The sequence below is a fragment of the Amphiprion ocellaris genome, chromosome 13 (assembly GCF_022539595.1).
Source record: "Amphiprion ocellaris isolate individual 3 ecotype Okinawa chromosome 13, ASM2253959v1, whole genome shotgun sequence".
Classification (NCBI taxonomy): Eukaryota; Metazoa; Chordata; class Actinopteri; family Pomacentridae; genus Amphiprion; species Amphiprion ocellaris.
In genome coordinates this window covers 21,791,074-21,811,031 of record NC_072778.1, presented here as the reverse complement: position 1 = coordinate 21,811,031, position 19,958 = coordinate 21,791,074, and the positions used below count along the sequence as shown (strand labels likewise).

General features: G+C 40.1%; 1 protein-coding gene across 2 annotated transcripts in view; it reads left to right on the top strand.

Moving 5' to 3' along the window:
- gabrb2a (gamma-aminobutyric acid type A receptor subunit beta2a) overlaps positions 1 to 19,958 on the top strand; it is a 33,888-nt gene that overhangs the window by 10,700 nt on the left and 3,230 nt on the right. For both annotated transcript variants that reach the window (XM_055016657.1, XM_055016656.1), the window contains exons 4-7: positions 1,602 to 1,822; positions 13,639 to 13,721; positions 18,582 to 18,719; positions 18,931 to 19,083. In XM_055016657.1, coding sequence (XP_054872632.1) covers positions 1,602 to 1,822; positions 13,639 to 13,721; positions 18,582 to 18,719; positions 18,931 to 19,083 — 595 coding nt within the window. The remainder of the gene's footprint in view (positions 1 to 1,601; positions 1,823 to 13,638; positions 13,722 to 18,581; positions 18,720 to 18,930; positions 19,084 to 19,958) is intronic.

Here is a 19,958-nt window from a genome sequence, read left to right as displayed (position 1 = left end):
TTTTTTCCTGAAGGTTTTTGCAAATTTTCAGAAATTTGGGGAATTTTTTTGCTGAATTTTTGGATTTTTTTCAGACAAGGAAACAATGTTTTTTGGTGCCCACAAATGAAGACAACAGTAGGATTAAGGGATTGTTGCTGTTCAAGCTGTCACCACAAGATTCTAGCTCATATAATTTTGCTGCACTTTTCTAATTTTGCCACAGAGAAGTTTACAGCATTTTCCTCTAAGGCGATTCTAGCTGTTTTTTTTCTTGTTCCTTCATCGATATGGCAAAAGATGGTGCTAAACACATATTGCAGGAGATGCTGCCTCAGTAGGTGAAGCATGCGAACCCTGCAGGCAGCAGCGAACGATCCCAAAGGTGATAGAGATATCCGATCGACAGGCTGATAATGAGACAGAGAGGGAGCGAGTGTGAGAGGAGGGTTCAGTGGGAACTCTTGTAAAACAGAACAAGGATGCAGCTGTCCTCGCTTGACTTTTTGTTCCTGAAAAAAAATTATAAAAATAAAAAAAATCAACATGACAGCAGCTTGTGTATTTTTAGATGCCCTTTTTACACAATATTTTGGTTGCGCACACCACATGCAATGAATGATTAAGAGTTTTCCGAGTGAAACTGGCAATTGCTATGCAGAGTCAGCCAATATGTGACGATGGAGGAGGGGGGGAGACAAAAAAAAAGGCTGGGAAACATAGAAACACAGTGATAAGTAATGATGATGGCTGCTTGGAGTAAAAGCTCAAGGGCCTTGTTTTACGGACCATATTTTTAAATTTGTTTTCCCACTCGCTGATTGCACTGCAATACACTGTAACCAAGCAGATCCGACTGCAGTGCTGTGTTTCACTGTGGCTGTGTGGGTGTGAGTCTTTTTTTAAAGCATGGGAAGCAGAGAAATGACACAGGGAGAAAGAGAGGAGGAAGTACAGTTTACTGTCACATCTCTGAGCATGTGTAAAAACAAACTGTACAGTATAAATACAGGTTTCTACCCCCACCTCACTAAAGTTAAATTTGGAAAATTCTCCCCAATCTCAGTTGTTCTGATTGTTCATTATGCAAAACCAGGCAGTAAAAGAGGCAGGGAGGGAGCCCCAGCTGCAGAAATGTGCTGTGCAGTTTGCATTAGCGAGAGTATTGTCTCTGTAAAGCAGAAAGTGTCTTCATTCGTTCAAGTGGAAGCGGATATTTTTAGCACGAGACAATAGTCAGCCAGCTGAGAAAGTTACCCTCTGGTTATGGTCTCAAAATTAAGTGAGAATAGTTGAATATTAACCCCCGCAATCCCGACCATCATGGCCCCTAGTACAGACTGTAGCCTTTCAGACCACTGCCGACCTTTTGGCTGCCCTTCTCACTATGCAGTCATACAATGCGCTGTGACAGATCATGTTCAGATGATGAGCGTGAGACGACATGCTGTTGGTGCCTGATGTGTTGCCCAGCTGAGATGGAAATAAAACATCCTACTCACCTGGGAGATGTAGCTTATGGATTTGACAACTTGTTTTTTGGCTTATTATTATTAGAACATCATTGATTCTCTGTGTAACATTAAAGTTCCACACTAACTGTATCCCCGTCTGTCCTGCAGGACTACACCTTGACAATGTACTTTCAACAAGCGTGGCGGGACAAGCGTCTGTCCTACTCTGAGATCTCCTATAACCTGACTCTGGATAACCGAGTGGCCGACCAGCTGTGGGTCCCCGACACCTACTTCCTGAACGACAAGAAGTCCTTCGTTCATGGTGTCACGGTGAAGAACAGGATGATCCGTCTGCACCCTGACGGGACGGTGCTTTATGGACTCAGGTAAGCCTTTTACAGCTATCCTATCTGTCGCGACGTAATCAGAGGATTGATCATGACGCATAATGAAGTAATATGATTGTATTGGGTGCATTGTATCTGACTGAGCCTTTGTAATGAGTTAAAACTGTAGCGGCTCTTAATTTTGTGTCTTTAAGCGATTGTTCTTAATGGTAATGGGGAAACTGTTTTCAACAACTTCTCAGGTACTACTGCGAACAAAGCAACATCTCTAAAAAACGTTACCAAGAAACATGAATGGTCAGATGATGGTGAACCTTATAGGTTAGTCAAACTTTTTGAAAGAGAAAATGAAAGTAAAACTTCTGTTTCAACTTCTGTTTACAACACAGAAGTTACCTTTAACCTTTTACCTTTAAGCAACAAAGCAGTTCAAAGTTTTTGACACAAAAAAGGCATTTAGACAAATTATGAAAGGTACACGGAGTAAAACAGATGATGAAACACCTTGACAGTGCTTGACTACTCCTGATTCCTGGCTAATCCAAAAATTAACAAAGAAGCGAGAGTGGAGCTGAAGCAGCCCATAAACTGTCCTATGACACCTGTCACTCAAAGCAGCCACGCCCTTAATCATGCACAACTTTATAATACAACCTAAATGGGTGAGTAATATATAACTCCACCCAATATACAGTCATCATGAGCTGAAAATGAGCTGTGGAGACCAAAGCTTGTTCTTGTACCAGAGTGTAAACTTTTTATTTCTGCTGTAAAGTTGGACATTTTAAAACATGGGGTTCTATGAGGACGAACTCACTTTTGGAGTCAGTCTCAAGTGGCCATTTGAGGAAGTGCAGTTTTTGGTATTTCTACATTGACTTCATTTTTCAGCCCTGGAGGTTGAAGCTCTTTGGGACCTTTGCTAAGTCTGAGCAACCTCGATGAGACTTCACATTTTTACAAACTGAAAGCTCTCAGCTTGAAAAAAATGGCATTTACAAACTTAAAGATGCTGCTGAGTTGCATTGTGGGAAATGTAGTGGCTCAATATATAATTGCAGGACTTTTTGTTTCATAGTTGACATTTTTGCTGTTTTCGGGCTTAAAATCAGCATAGCCGTCTATGACCAAACACATGGCATTTTTACAGAAAGAATCAAAACTTCTGTTTCGACTTCTGTTTACAACACTGAAGTTACACTTTCATGTGCATTGAGTGATTGTTATGGGACATCCATGTGTTTGCATTGCATTGAAAAAGAATATGATGCTGCTTTATTTGTTTCGCACCTTTAATCAACAAAGCAGTTCAAAGTTTTTGACACAAAAAAGGCATTTAGATAAATTATGAAAGGTACATGGAGTAAAACAGATGATGAAACAGTTGAGACAGAAGACAGGGGACTAAAAATAGCATTTTTATTGAAAGTAAGAGGTTATTTTGAAAAAATAATGAACATTTATCAGCTATTTTGTTCTGAAGTACTATTAAAGACCTGATAACAATGAGAGAGATTAACTGATTTTTAAAGACATTGTCGAACTTGGTTGGAGAGGCAGAAGACCTGTGACTGTAAGGGGTCATGAGGAAGATTTTCTTGACGATAAATGTTGAGAACTAGTTGTTCAGGTAATCTGACTGCACTGTTGACTTGTTTACAACTGTTGTGTTTGTCTGACTTCTCTCCTCATCATAAAAATGATGCTGCCGTGTTTCCAGACATCTGCAATACCACTGCTGTTATCATAACTGATGGTCAAAACTATGAAAATACAGTGCAAATAGTAATTAGATAGAATTTTACTAACCGGCTGTGTATAGGAGAAGCTATAGGCCTTCATATTGTAGCATTTTATATCCCTTGATGATCAGCAATGTCAATAAACGATTGGCCATTATCAATAATGAAGCAGGGTGGTACAAGCAGTCAAACCGAGTGTGATTGCGTACAGTGGTTCAGCCCATCTGCAAGACGTCTCTTTGTGGTGCTGGACTGTGATGCCTTTGAGGATGCTGTCATCCATAATTGATGGCTCATAATCAATAATGTAGCAGTTCAATACAAACACTGAAACTGTATTTGTACTGATGCGGCACATATGACTACACAGGCTAAACCCGAGCCGTCCATCACTGCGCTGCTGCCTCCTCTGATCTGTCACCCCCTTTTCATGACTCTGTGTGTGTGTGTGTGTGTGTGTGTGTGTGTGTGTGTGTGTGTGTGTGTGTGTGTGTGTGTGTGTGTGTGTGTGTGTGTGTGTGTGTGTGTGTGTGTGTGTGTGTGTGTGTGTGTGAGAGAGAGAGAGATTAGTGTGTGTGTTTAAACGCTGAGGTTATTGTTGCTAATTCAAGATGTTGCAGTGTTCAGTCATTCTCTCACCGGACCGAGATGCCCTTCTTGCGCAAAGACTGCTTAAAAAATTTAAGTATCTGCACTGCACCAGATTATTCATCGCTACATTTTGTTTCAACAGCCGAGAAAATGTAATTTATAACACTCTCACTCAATTATATAAGCCTAACACATATTTTTGCACAACAGTCAAAAAGCAACGGAGGCTCGCGGAGTTGCAAAAAGTGTTGTAAAATTTGAGGGGTGTGTGCAACAGAGAGATGTGGTTGTTACCTCAGATACGCTGTCCTTGTCAGTGCTGGTGCCTCCAGGCTCCTCCATTACTTGGTTCGTGGGTTTGGTCCAGGTTTTATTTGATGCTAGCAAGTCCAGACACAAGCTGCTGTCAGAGTCAGCCCGGCCAGATGCCTGTGCGCTCTGAGCACACTGACACATACCTGTAGAGACGGGCCGGCTGGTTGCAACAGCAGGGCTTTAGTGGATGTGGAGGAGATGGCTAACTGAGAGGAGACGGCGAGTCTTCAGGATGGATGTGAACACACACCCTGTCAGAGTGTCTTAGTTTACGTCTGGCTCCTTATCTGCTGAGCTGTGAATTCATCATGAGTAAAAAGTAGAAGGAAATTAAGCACAAATTAAGCCTCAGAATGACCAAGGCAGAGTTGTGTTACATAATTTGTTATTATTTTAAAAAGTTATTACTGATGCATTAACATGTACACTTTATTGGAATATTTGTTCAAGATGCTATTTTTAACTACCTTACACAACACAGTTTGATCAATAATGTCTCTTGTTTTCTAAACTTATTGTAGATTTTAAAAAGTAATCTGTAAAGTAACTAAGGTAACTGGCTAAATGTAACTAAGTAAAAAATGTCATATTTTCCTATGAGCTATAGTGAAGTAGAAAGTACAAATTAATCTCAAATACAAACACATCAAATATTTCAAAAAATGTCCTAACATCAGTACATGTACGGAGTTACTCTTTACTATGGTAGTTTAATCTATAATAATGCAGCATTTTTAAAATAAACTGCTCTTAGGTTTTGCATGTAAAGCCTGAATTTGTAAGGTAACTCCAGCTGCCAAATAAATGTAGTGGAGTAAATATTGTAGTATTTCCTTTGTGACATCATTCACAAATTTTAAGTCTTCAAGGTGTCATAATTGAAATAAAGTACAGCACTTGAGTATTGGCTAGAATTGTCACAACACGTTTGAAGCATTAAAATATCTCAGCTTAAAATAGCCACTTTTGCACTTTTATATTTAAATAAATGGATTTGTCAAGAAAAAAACAGTCAAAGTTAACCTGCTCCTCAGGTGGATTTAGACAGCTTGTGTAATATCTTGAGTGGCTCTGGAGAACTGACTGTACTTAAAGCTGAACGGATCCGTGACGCCACCCATAAGTTTCCTAAGTGGCAGTTTTGAAGCTCACTGTGGTTACTCCAGCTGTTGCTACCTTGGCAATGCTTGACTCTTCCTGATTCCTGGCTAATCCAAAAATTAACAAAGAGATGAAGTGAGAGTGGAGCTGAAGCAGGCCATAAACTGTCCTATGACACCTGTCACTCAAAGCAGCCCCACCCTTAATCATGCACAACTTTATAATACAATTTAAATGGATGAGTTATCTATAAATCCACCCAATATACAGTCGTCATGAGCTGAAAATGAGCTGTCGAGACCAAAGTTTGTTCTTCTACCAGAGTGTAAACTTTTTATTTCTGCTGTAAAGTTGGACATTTTAAAACATGGGGTTCTATGGAGATGAACTCACTTTTGGAGTCAGTCTCAAGTGGCCATTTGAGGAAGTGCAGTTTTTGGTATTTCTACATTGACTTCATTTTTCAGCCCTGGAGCTCTTTGGGACCTTTGCTAAGTCTGAGCAACCTCGATGAGACTTCACATTTAACGAAAAGCTCTCACCTCGAAAAAAAAAAGACATTTACAAACTTAAAGATGCTGCTGAGTTGCATTGTGGGAAATGTAGTGGCTCAATATATAATTGCAGGACTTTTTGTATCATAGTTGACATTTTTGCTGTTTTCGGGCCTAAAATCAGCATAGCCGTCTATGACCAAACACATGGCATTTTTACAGAAAGATTCAAAACTTCTGTTTCAACTTCTGTTTACAACACTGAAGTTACACTTTCATGTGCATTGAGTGATTGTTATGGGACATCCATGTGTTTACATTGCATTGAAAAAGAATATGATGCTGCTTTATTTGTTTCGCACCTTTAATCAACAAAGCGGTTCAAAGTTTTTGACACAAAAAAGGCATTTAGACAAATTATGAAAGGTACACAGAGTAAAACAGATGATGAAACAGTTGAGACAGAAGACAAGGGACTAAAAATAGCATTTTTATTGACAGTAAGAGGTTATTTTGAAAAAATAATGAACATTTATCAGCTATTTTATTCTGAAGTACTAGTACTAGTAGTAGTTGACATTTTTGCTGTTTTGGGGCCTAAAATCAGCATAGGCGTCTATGACCAAACCATGGCATTTTTACAGAAAGATTCTTCTAAATATTGTATATACAATTGAGTAATATTGAAATTGAAAGTTATTTTTAACGATATTATAGTAAACCTGTTGACATGCGATAAATCCACACTTGACTCACGCACTTTTTTATATTAAATAATTCAGAAAGTCTTGGAGTCTTGCCAGTCTTTTCTTCAGGAGGAAATGACATCATGTGGAGCAGGTCATGTGATCTGGAATAAACATACATTCTTGAGAGGTGTTTTTGTAATGGGTAACTTAGTTGAAAGCGATTTCTTGGACACAGATACAATTTGTTATTTTCCATATAAAATTTGATATATTGCCAAAAAAAAAGAAATATCTGTCATGATTATCTCAACTTAATAAAAAGAACACAATGAAAATAAGTTTTGAATAAACTCATTTTATTATTGTTTAGCTAATTAGAAGGTGGTTGTTATTAAATTCGGGTTGTTATTTAGTTGATATTTTGGTGATATCCAGTCATTTTTTTATTAATAAGTGATTGTTTCCATAATAAATAATTATGGAATTTGTAAAGACATGATCATGATGAATAAAAAACATTAGTTGTTTTTACTTTTTATAAAAATGGATGCAAGATATATCCCATGGACTTCAAAGTCCCTCAGTTATATATTGACCCTAGTCAGGATATCTCAGCTTCTGTGATGTGAGCAATTGTGATGATTCTTTTTAAAATCTGTATCTTTTGATCTGTCCAATTTTAAATAGGTGCAATATGAAATCACTGCTTTTAATCCCAGACAAGAAGTAGAATTGCTTGGCACCATATTTAGCTATGAGCTACATTTTTATAATTGAACTGAAAAATTCTTTAAATCCAAATGGATTATACAGTTACTAATATATTCTCATTAGTTCCAACTCTGCACAAAATAAACACTTTGCAAAAACTCAACCAATCACTCTCAACAATAAACAATTACACAACAACATGTGTTTAAAATAAATCCGTCTGCACCGTTTCATCACTGTTTTCCTTTGTTTAAACTTCTGTTAAATATGTCATACACAATATCATGTTGTCTCACTAAATCCTTGCATAATGAGCAGCAAAAGTAAACATATTACTGGCCTCAGAGGTGAATGTGGATTTGTGCTGAACTAACTGAAATTAGCTAACGCCGTACCTGGGGAACTCCACTAGATTAGCCTGTTGTTTGGTTTGCAGGAGGCATTAGATGCTTTTGTGTGCGTATGCGTGTGTGTGTGTGTGTGCGTGTGTGTGTGTGTGTGCATGCATGCGTGCGTGCGTGCGTGTGTGCGTGCGTGCGTGCGAGATCTGTGTCTGCGGGTGGGTGTGTGAGAGTGGGTGAGTGTTATTTTTGGGGTGCATGAGGAGGAGGAAGGGTGAGGGTGTTGTTTATTCCTTATTCTCTGGATATATAGTGCATCCCAATCCTGGCAAATCCTGGTCTTCAATTAACAGGAGGAGCAGAAAATTACAACAGTGCTCCCAACTGTCACTTTAGAGCTCAGTTTGACTCTTGGGGAGAAGCAGTCTGATCTAATTACACAGCCCCTGCAAAGGCTCAGCCAATAACAGATACCGCCCAGGCTGCGAGAAAAGAAAAAAAAGAAGGCAAGAAAACACACAGACATGCACACACAGCAGCGAAACACAAACTCCACTTAGCTTCTCATTTTATACAGGAAAAAACAATCTGAGTCCTGATGCATGTCGCTCCGAATTCACCAAGAGAGAGATGGAGAAAAGAGGAAATGCCAAAGAGAAAGAAAGAGACGTGAAGGTCAGACTTCGTTCAAAATGGTGAAATTATTAGGATTCTCCCACCCTCCCTTCACCCTCCCTTCCCTCTCTCTGTGAATATTGTAACTCCTTTGTGAGAGGACATATCCTTGTGCTATATGGAGGCTGACGTCGTCTTTTGTCAGGTCGAGGAGTGTTCCACTGCTCAAAAGATGAGCTGCCATGGCCAGGAGGAGAAAGCTGCGTTCCTCTTCTATCAATATGGGATCACCTTCAAAGTTATTGATATCCCTCTGAATTTACTGATCATCCAGGATAGTTTGTATGCTGCATGTGTTTAGATGTGCCTTTATTTTGAAATGAAGAAGCCTCTCCTTTGATTGGCCATGCTTTGGCACACATAGAAGCCTTTTTTGTTGTGACTGCAGACATTTCATTTTCAAATCTGGCAACAATGCCTGAGCAGGGAGAGACAATCTTTATTCAGCTCGACATGGGCTCTCTATCCAAAATGGAGGAAGCTTCTCCATCTTAATTTAACTTCTAAAATCATAATGCCATTACAGTGGCTGTGTAATAAAATGTCGGTTTAATTAAAGGCTGCACAGATTTGCAACGTGTGAAAAAAGAAAAAAAAATCTCCCCCCTCTGCATTCAGTCTCTGCTGTGATGCTCCCTCGAAATGAGATTCTGTCTGGGAATTCGTGGTGGTTGTGTTATGTCCGTAAACAAGGTCATTTGGAATGAAGGTGCACAGCCTGCCTTAGGGGAGTCCACACTCACAGAGAGAGAGAGACAGAGGGAGAGAGAGAGAGAGAGCTGAACTGTGCGGGAACATGCACACAAAAAAACAACCTTTTATAGAACTCCGTGTCCTATTAGCTCCGACGCAGAGCAAATGTAGCGTGTTTGAATCGGCGTGATCTGCTAGAGCGTGGCCTCTCCGCCGGCAGGTTGATGGAATGAGAGAGAGGGACCAACCCTGATGTTGATGAAGAGCAAACAAGCCTGTGCTTCATGATCACTGCTGCTGCTGCTGCAGAGGTCTACGGCAGACTCTCACTGCAGTGGAGATGATGAAGAGGAGGAGGAGGAGGAGAGGCAAAGACAGGGAGGGAATCCTGCAGAGAAAACCCTCATCCGTTTCTCCTCCTTGCTCATTATTAGCGTTTTATTAATTGTTAGCATTGGGTGTGGGACATGCTAGCCCGGCCGGGGGATGCAGATGCAGCTCTTGATCAGTGAGTCTCAGATGAAAAAGCTTTGAGACTTCTGCTGATGATGATGTAGGTGGGCTATAAATAGGCTGTTATTTTTACCCCGGCCATTTTGGCCTCATTTCTGCTTTTCCCCTGTGCTCCCTCCGTGCCACCAGGATGATTTAGTGGTGGTGATGGTCATGATGGTGAGTGATGAGTGCCTGCCTGGCGAGCGCAACATCCCAGTAAGTTGTGACCATAAAAGGGGTAAACTAGGACAGAAATGAGACTCCTGTGTTAATCCCCCAGTGCACCATGGCCCTGCTAACTGGCTCTTACATAAGAGAGCAAGAAAAAGGAGGCAGAGAGAGAGAGAGACAGAATGTACAAGAGAAAGGCTGCAAGTCTCTGCATCTTGAAAAAATGAAATCCCAAACTTGCCAGGCAAGGCCCAGGAGGTGCCACACGTCTTATGTTGGAAAATTTCAAATCAACTTTTGCTCTTAATTATTTAAGACAAAGCACTCTTCAAGATTGTAGATATGATGAAGTTAACAGAGGGAGGATATTGTGATTGAGTTTTTACTGCCCCAGTGTCCCTCTGGTCTGTGGGACAATGGTTTGTTCTTATTTGCTAAGCAGGGAAGAGAAATGTTTCCAAAACAAAAGGGACAAACTCAAAGAAAATAAAACCTATCCTGGCTTGAAAGTGGGCACAACACATTCCCATAGAAATTTATTTATGAGCCTTGAATTAATTAGTGTTTTTGCTGTATATATATATTTTAAAACACCTCTTAGTGTTATGATTCCCCAGGAGGCTCAGGCGCAGGAAATGAACAGGCTGGTTTAAAAGCAAAAAGGAAGTTTATTTACAGAATCTCAAAAGAAGGGTTTAAAGACAGAAACTTAGGTATTCTACTTGAGATACTACAAACCGAAAAGAAACGAAAGCCGTCTGAAAATCTCCTGGCAACTACTTGAGGCAGGGACAGCTAAATACAAAAACTCAAAAATACTGACTCACGTTGGGTATAACCCAGGCAAGAAAGCTTTACCAATCTGAGGTATGAAAATACAAAAGGGTTTTACTTAAAGCGAGGCATCAACTAGGAGGCCTGAATTAAAGTCTATAATTACCAAGACTAACTCCAGGAACAGAACCAAATTCAAAATCTTCAATTCACGAAAAACAAACTAGAAGCTAGGTATTAAATCAGGACTCTACACTTACTAAATTTAAGACTCTAGATTATAACTTGACCCGATACAAAAACTCAAGAGCTGCTACTCAAATAACAAGCAAAATACAGTTTTCTAGGACTGACTCACGAATACAAAATAAGATGCTCGGACTGGGCTCATGACTGTAAGTGGCAGAAGGATCTTGACGAGTGGTTTTTGAGTCCGGATGACGAGTGGAACGTTGCAGCGGCAGGTGAATGTGGAAGGATGCCAGGATGGAGGAGAACGGCATAGGTGAGTATTTCCAGAACACTTGAACGGAGCAGGATACTGGAGGTGACGAGAAAACCAGGAAGAATTGAAGCAGGAGCAGGTGGAACCGGGACTGAAACAAAAGAGGACAAACAGAGTTACTGGGAGAACAAGAACATGGAACTTGTGGCAGGAGTAACATGCAGAACTCTGTACTGGCTGTGTCACGATCCGGCACTGAGAGGTGAGTGGCGTCTGGTTATATTGTGGCGAGAGTGGAGCTTGACTGGCAAATCTCCACCTGCTCCTGCACCAGCTGATGATGATTGTTGATGAGAGACACCTGCCGCTGCAACTGCACTGCTGACAAACCTAAAAAGGAAAAAGAGGCGGAGAAAAGAGGGAGAGCACTATCTAGGCCTGACACTTAGATTCTATTACAATATGACCATCAGACAATCGAAACTCCTCTATTGTCTCAGATTCTGTAGACCTTCACATTTTAATATCTCTGAATGTAGTATGTAATGTGATTTTTTTTATATACATACACACAAACACACATATATGTATATATGTATATATATATATATATATATATATATATATATATATATATATATATATATATATATATAAACAGACAAATAAATACATTTTATTTCATAATATTTTATTAATATTCTGTTATTTATAATCATCTAAAGTAAAGCTGTATGGTATTTATACAGTAACATTATGTCATTCTTTAATGTAAATATTAGCTATTAGCTTTGAGAATTTAAGACGTGTAATGGCGTCTGCTGGTTGGCCAAGTGTGTGCTCAGAGGCTATTTTCATTGTTATATATGAATGAATGGACCACAAAAGCAATAAACTGACAAAGTGACAGTAACCAGCTATGACAAGGGAAACCCGCGGTTACGACAAATGCTTCAACCTATACTGGGAATTCTCCCACAGGCTGCTATTATTATTAATGGTTGCATGATGCTATCATGTTTTATATCAATCAGTGTGTGTGTGTGTGTGTGTGTGTGTGTGCAAGGGGGTGGGGGTTTGTCTTACAATTCGAGGATGCTACATTTAGTCCCTGTAGTTAAACTGCGTGAACACTTGCTCTCAGACGGCCTCGTGGGCTTGGCTCAGCTGGGTGCCAGCCCGTCTCAGCTCTGGCCAACTTGTCATGTGTAACAGCAAATGCGTCGCTCTGAGTGAACCTGTCGGATGCGACTGGCCCACACTCGCTGCTCTTTATTACAGGATTGCGTGACCAGATGTTGAACCCTGCTTGCTTTTATCTCTTCATGTGATAAAAATAAAAGTAGCACAGTATCCTGGTTCCATAGTACATGCTGTACTAGCTATTTGCAGTAATTTTAATAGTATGCTGCTCGTGATTAGTATTCAAGCGATAAATGTACTTAACCACTCTGTAAATGATGTAATACAGGCACTGCGCATTGATGCAGTGTTTTCTCCAAATATTTATTTATGTCTTTCCTTATGGAGGTAGATATTTATTTAATATCTAATTAGCAAGTCCATTTTTGTTTTGGGGAGCAGAATAAATCAGCAGCACACTTACAGGAAATGAAGATCTTGCATGATCCAAGTATTTTTGTATGCTTTGCTGTGCATTACTTTTCCAGTGTAAACACACAACTTGCTTATAATTAACTTGCAGTTTTTTAAATTTATTTTTGAATATGTGAAATAAATAATCACAAAAATTCAACTTTTTTTTTTTTAAAATTTCTGTCTGCGTCTAGCCATGGTTGTTTTATTACCACAGAGGTGCATATCGTAGTGCAAAATGAGCCCATAGTGAGTAAAAAGGCGACAAGAGCAAAAAACACTCAGAAACTGCTTGGGTTCATTTTCTTTATTGCAATGTGAAGTCCTGCACCTTTATGGAAAGAGCACAACTATGACTAGAAGGAAAGAGAATTTAAGAAAAAATGTGTTTTGCGCAGTTTAACAAAGTTTTAGATTATTAAAGAGAAAACAATTTACTCTCAAATTATTTCAGCCCAGTTCAGTTGAAAAGTTTTGTTTTTTTTGTCACAAACTAACATCTAAGTCACTGATAGATTCGGTTGCCCCATTTTTTTTGTTTCTAACAGAATCAGGTTGAAACAAATGACGTGTAGTAAAGTGATTTTGATGACAAGCTCAGATTTGCTTGAATTTTCCCATGAAATGGTGTATCACAGATGATTAGGTCAAGGGCCTTTGGAAAGTTAAAAAAAAAAAAGTTTTGAAAAAAAATCTCACAGGTCTTTCTTTTTTATGAATTCCTGGCTCTGACAAATGGTGTCATTTTGGCGACTTTTAAAAAAAAAAGAAAAAAAAAGATAAAATGCCTTTTTGAACCAGCTGTCAGGTTTTGGGATTCGGAAAGTTGATCTTGATGCACTGACTTGATGACATTTTTCATTTGAACTTATTATTTTTGGACGAATGCTCCTTAGTTAAACAGGTTCCTGCTGTGATGTGTACATCGTACTCTGCGCTGAAGGTCAAATGAAATGAGCTGGGCTGCTCGTGGCCACTCTGTGATGAATCCTATATTTTATCATCCCATTCTGTGTGTCTAGGATCACCACAACTGCTGCCTGCATGATGGACCTGCGCCGCTACCCTCTGGATGAGCAAAACTGCACCCTGGAGATTGAAAGCTGTAAGTACCATTGTCCCTGACAACCAGCTCCACACCCACACGCAGACATACACATGCAGCTCTGAGATCCTGTTTGAAAACAGTCTGCCAGCCCAGTGGCACCAAGGTAGAGGGAAGGTTGATAAGACTGGATGTAAAATGCTGAGGAAGGCTGATGAGATATCAAGAGATACGCATCGAGAAGAGGAACATCACTAATGGCTCAGTGACTGATAACATCCAGCCTAATTAATTCAACTCCAACTGCAGTGGCTTCCCAAGGCGTGGAGGAGCATGATTAGGTCCAGTGTTTCAGGGGTCTGCTGATAGTGGATGTTGTGTGCAGCTTTCTCCTGAAACTGCCTCCATGTTTGCACAGTACAAAGAGCTCATTTCACATGGAGTTTGTAATTGTACGTGATACAGTGCTCTCGAGTCGAGGGAGCGAGGCAGGGTGGAAGAACATGAGAGAGAAAGACGAGGTCCTCTGCATGTTTTATCTGGGTCCCCAGAGAAAAGGCTTATGGGGCTGGGATGTGGTGTAGGGCTCAGTCTTTCCGGGTTTGATCACACTATTGCCAGCAATGTTAAGCAGCACAAAAACAGCTCGGATCAGAACCACCCCTCGCTGCTCCTCTCCCATTATGCTCGCCATCTCTCTCCCCATCACTCTCTCTTTTCGTTTCTCATCTCCTTTCTTTGCACAGTCTCATCCTCTTCTTTTTTTCCTCCCAGCCTTTTTATCTCTCTCTCCATCACTCATACGCTCTTTTTTTCCTCCTCCTCTCTCAAGCAGCCCAATACAAAATGCACACACACAGTCTCACACACACAGCTCCAGTTTTGATCACCCAGCAGTATCTGCTCTCATATGGATTAACTGGCAACGGTTTTAATGCTGGAATTGCTTCATGCCAGAGCATGCTATTTTATTCAGACTAATGAGCCCAGAGAACTCTCACTTCCCTTGATAAACTTGATGCATTTTTAACAGACACAAGTCTTAAAACCCCAGAACCCCCGATACATCAGCAGCTTGCTACTGCAGCTCAGGCCACTGGTCTCACATGCCAGGCTGCACTTAGCAATAATTGATTTCCACCCCTCTAATGCTAAAGATCTATTACACAAATGCAAACAACCGCCGACATATGTATGCATATCCTGCTGCATCGTTTCTGTTCGCACCTTCTTGTGGGACTCACATGACAACGCAGGATGAGTGCAGTGATGTAACATGCTGACATCTTTCCAAAAACCCACACAGACGATGATCCGGAAGTAGTGGAGCTACAAACTGACCCACCGGTAATGTGCAGACCAGGAACTCTTCCCTTACGATCCTGACCGATCAAAACTAGACTGAGCTGCACATAAACAGCAGCATGGTGGACTAACTGTTCTAATGCACAAGGCTACTGTGATGATAATGCAGATATAGAAGGAGAACCTTCGATCACTTTATGTTCCACAGCTGCATTTAGCTTCTACTCGCAAAAAAAATAGCCAAATGAAAGGCATTCATTCTGTAGGGGCTGGTTCATTACATCTTTATGTGGTTCTTTAAAGCACTAAAGGTTCCTCATTTCTGTTGGAGGTATTTGGTTTGGTGGCAGTTAAAATCATTAAATTAAAGCTGCAGCTAAGTGTTATTTTTGTTACGGATTAATCATTTGCTCTACGAAACATCAGAAAACAGCTATAAATGCTCATCACAGTTTCCAAATTCCCAAGTTCGCATCTTGTAGTATGTGTTTTCAAAATATTAGATATATTCCAAACAGGGGGATTCAAAATGTTACAAACAAAAAAAACAAACAAATGTTAGCTTAAAAATGAATAAAATGATTATGAAGTCCCTTTATGAAAATAGAAGATGGTGGGTGCACAAATGAATTATGTTGAAAATGGCCCGTTAAAGGACCTATTTTTGCTAAATTGCTCTTGTTTATTTGTTTTAGGGTTATTTTGGGATTTGACATTTGTTTTATTGTAAAGCAACTTTGTTTTCAAAAGGTGCTATACAAATAAAGTTATTATTGTTTATGGTGGATTTTTTGAGGCCTCTTTGGGGGCTCTTTAAAGGTTATTTGTGTAACCAAATATAGTTCTTCTATGGCACCACTGCAACAAACCAGTTCTAGTTTACACCTTTATTTTTCTGAGTGCACAAAAAACAAGTTCATTCTTCTGTGTCCGAGAGCTCTTTGCGAACCTTGCACTGGTTCCTTCATTACCATGAACACACACTGTAGTTTATTTTGAGTCACTGCCACAACCTCTGTCTTGCTGCTGCTGCTTTGGAGACTCACTAGACCACCAAATGTCTAATAATCCTCATTTGAAACCTCAACAACTACAGAATTTACTCCTGTTTTAGCTATGTTGTCCATGAGCTACAAGGCACAGCTTTTTAGGAGTTTATTTACATGGTTATTAAACTACATATTTGTGCCCCATTACCTTTAATTTCAGTGCTGGAACATGTACATCCTCAGAGCAGCATCGGAGACAGAAGCTCTGGCAGATTTTGACACATCACCGTAAGAAAAGCACAGGTATAAATAATAAAATGAATAACGGCTTTTCAGTTTTAGAACCCTGGTTTTGTGCTGCAAGTTCCTGCAGAAGGAAGCCAGTGCTGATATTATTAGTAACACCTGTGCTTCTGCTACTATGACAAATCAAAATGTCTGCTGTGAAAAACGCCTGTGGGTGAAGCTGGCTGCCTGTCCAACCAATAACAACCCAACATGAGTGCCATGACTAACTTCACCTTGAATGTCAGCACCATAGCAACAAAGAATTTTGTGTTAATTTTAAAAATCAAAGCCTCTGAGTTTAATTATTCATCACATCTGAATAGGTCACTGCTACTATTTTGAGTGTGCAGCAGACAAAGTAGAAGTCAGAGCAGGAAGATGGCTGCTCCCTGTTTGCCTGCGACACTGTTCATGTCAGAGGCAGACAGGCTGCAACGCTGTAGCCAGCTCACTGCAGCTGCACTGGTTTCCATCACTGTGCAACAAGCACACAAAGTTCCTGATACAGAAATGGCTCACAATGGAAATAAGCCCCTGCTGTGAATGCAGAGAGGTGCAAATGTATTTCTGCAACACCTGCAGTTCACGTATGCAGCTATGCAGAAATGAGCTTTCTTCTTTACACTGAAATACTTCAGGGAAATTTCAAACTTCTGTACTCTTGAGCGACTCGCAAATCCTAATTTTTTTTAAAAATGTATCGCTTTCCAAGGGACATGGCTTCATATTATTGGCAACAATCTTCCAAAGCATGCAACCTAATTTTATTTTAGTTTCCTTCTTGCAGTTAGAGCCATACTTCAAGTTGATGTAAGTAGGTTATGAAAAGAAACCTGCTTGAGACAGCAATCCATCACAGTGAATGTGGAGCTACATTTTTTTGTTACTTGTTTGTGCAGTTGAGGAGAGCAAAGACCTTTTCAAAAACTCAAGGATGCTCCAAGATTTACAAATTTGTTAAACTGTTTTGCATTTAGCTCCCAGTAAGCACTTGAACACACCATCAAGAAGATATTTTTTAAAATGCATTATCATGGGGTTGCCTGTATAGCTCAACGCGTTAAGCGGGTGACCCATGTACAGGGGCTGGTCCCCGACGCAGCTGGCTCGCGTTCGATTCCTGCTCGCGGCCCTTTGTTGCATGTCTTCCCCCGGCTCTTCTCTCTTGTTTCCTGTCTCTCTCTCACTGCGCCTATCTAATAAAGCCCACAAAAAGGCCAAAAAAAAAAAAAAAAACTTAAAAAAAAATAAATAAATAAATTAAAAAAATGCATTATCACGTTTTGCATGAACATGGAGTTACAGTTTTAAGGTATAAATATGATATTTAACTGACTGGGAGGCCTTTAATGTGCATATTCACCGGTTTTTAGCACTTTATGTATTTTTGTAAAGGTTTTATTGTCACGTGCAGCAAATAAATAAGTTATCAGTGCAGAGAAGTCCTAGCTCACTGTGTCTCTACCTTGTGCTGTGATTAACCTATTTACAGATTCACTTACATCTACTGACACACACTGAGTTAGGCAATTATTAAATATACAAGGAACAGTGCAATGTAAAAACAATGTTAAAAAAAGGAGTTTGTGCAATAATTATGTTGCAAAAGATCAAGACGTGCATAAAAAGCTTGGGTAGGCAGTATGTTTTGGTGTCACTGAGCAAAAATTAATTAACACTACCAAATTAATTGGACCTATTTAAATTAAAGGAGTGTAAAAGGGAAACCAGACTGCTGCACATCTGCTTGGTTTTGTTTTTCGGCTTTAGAAAATGTAGCTGGTACCAGGGCACTTTGGACAATCTCAGACACTTTCACCCAAATGGAGTGAGGGAGTGTAAACAAATAAAGTTCCCAGTGGGTTAAACAGATGACTTTCCATTCAAGAGAGAGGAAATGAATGTTGACATTTTTACATAACTACTTTTGCGCTGTTTTTGTTCATTTATTTGCTTGTGCTCATCTGGTAGAGGTGGCTTAGGACAAAGAGAGCCGGAGGGAACTGCTGCAGGAAGAGAACTGTGTTTGCAAATAATTTAATTTTTTTTTTTTTAACCTTTTTTAATTTTCTGCCTACTGCAGCTTTAAAGTCAAGTTTCAACACCTCTTTAAAATGTAAATATTTCTTTTTGACTTTGACCTCTTTAAGCAGAAAACAGGGTTGAATGGTTTTAGAGGCCTGAAAAGCTACAAGTATGTAGATTTTTGACCCCTCAGATGGAACCTTGGTTGCTGCAATTACTGACATCTACCATTACTGTATGGTGCAATGACATATTATAGACCTTTAATGGATGAGGATAATGTTTTTGTCTTTTCTGGCTTTCTCCTCTGCAGATGGATACACCACAGATGATATCGAGTTTTACTGGCGAGGTGGAGACGGTGCAGTGTCTGGTGTCGATAGAATAGAGCTGCCACAGTTCTCTATTGTCGACTACAAACTCATCTCCAAGAACGTGGTCTTCTCCACAGGTACACAACAGACAGCCAAGTCTTTTATCTGCATTGGCCGCTCCATTAAGAATATGTATTTAAATATATTTTAAACATTAAAATTCAACAAAAAATGAAGTGTATTAGAGACATATAAAGGCAGGCTCCCTGGTGTCAAGAAAAATTTAGTTGGCATCATTGAGGAAATTCTATTTCTATCCCACTTCCTTTGTCCCTGCATCTCCTTCAGGTTCCTACCCTCGCCTGTCCCTCAGCTTCAAACTGAAGAGGAACATTGGTTACTTCATCCTGCAGACATACATGCCTTCCATCCTGATTACCATCCTCTCCTGGGTCTCCTTCTGGATCAACTACGATGCATCGGCTGCCAGAGTGGCCCTGGGTAGGATTGGCTCACCTCTGCTCAACAGTGACCCTGAGAAATAACCCAAAGCCAAATGATAACAGAGCATGAAAGGAGCCATTTAACACATAGCCTTTTACATTTGCTTTAGATCTATGCATTGCTGTGTATATAATGAGCTGGATGTTTTGGCTTTTTATTTTCCCAGCATTTACTTTTTTTTTTCTCATTAGCTCTAAGCATGTGTGTGACAGCAGAGTGTGATAGGCTGCCTGGCTAAATGTCTGTTGTTCAAAGATGACTATATGCATGACTCATGCAGCGCGAGAAGCGCTGCAGCTCGACCTTGAAGCGTGCTGTCTTTCTCTCTGCCTGTCTGTCTATCGGAGCTTCTTGCTGGCCGGAGATCCCGGCTTATCACAGTCAGACTGCAGCCAAATTACAGCTGAAACAAAAGGTGGCAACGTCTCCTTAAACGCACCATAAACATTTTTACAACCAATGTCAAACTAGCAGCAGAAGGGGGATGGCTTTGAGCTCTATGTGTGTCGCTCTTGTCACACATCATTTGTTTTTTCTGATGTGGGACACAAGCTAGTTGGAGCCCCAGACGGTGCGTTCGGAGGGTAACGTAATTTAAAGATGTGCCTGCCCTCAGCATCCTGCAGAACGTGCAGGGAGAGAGTGCAGCCAATGAGAGGCGAGGCTTTGCGCTACAGTGACACTGCTGGCTGCTGGGTTATTTATAATACGTGTGAATCTGACCAAATGCAGATTGTGCAGGCAGATGACTAATTTATCAAACACAATACGTGTATGTAAATGTAGAAAACAGGTGAATCGTGCTGTGACTAATAGCAAATGTTTACAGTAGCAATGGGATGCTTTTCATATGGCCTGCAGTTTGTTCTGTG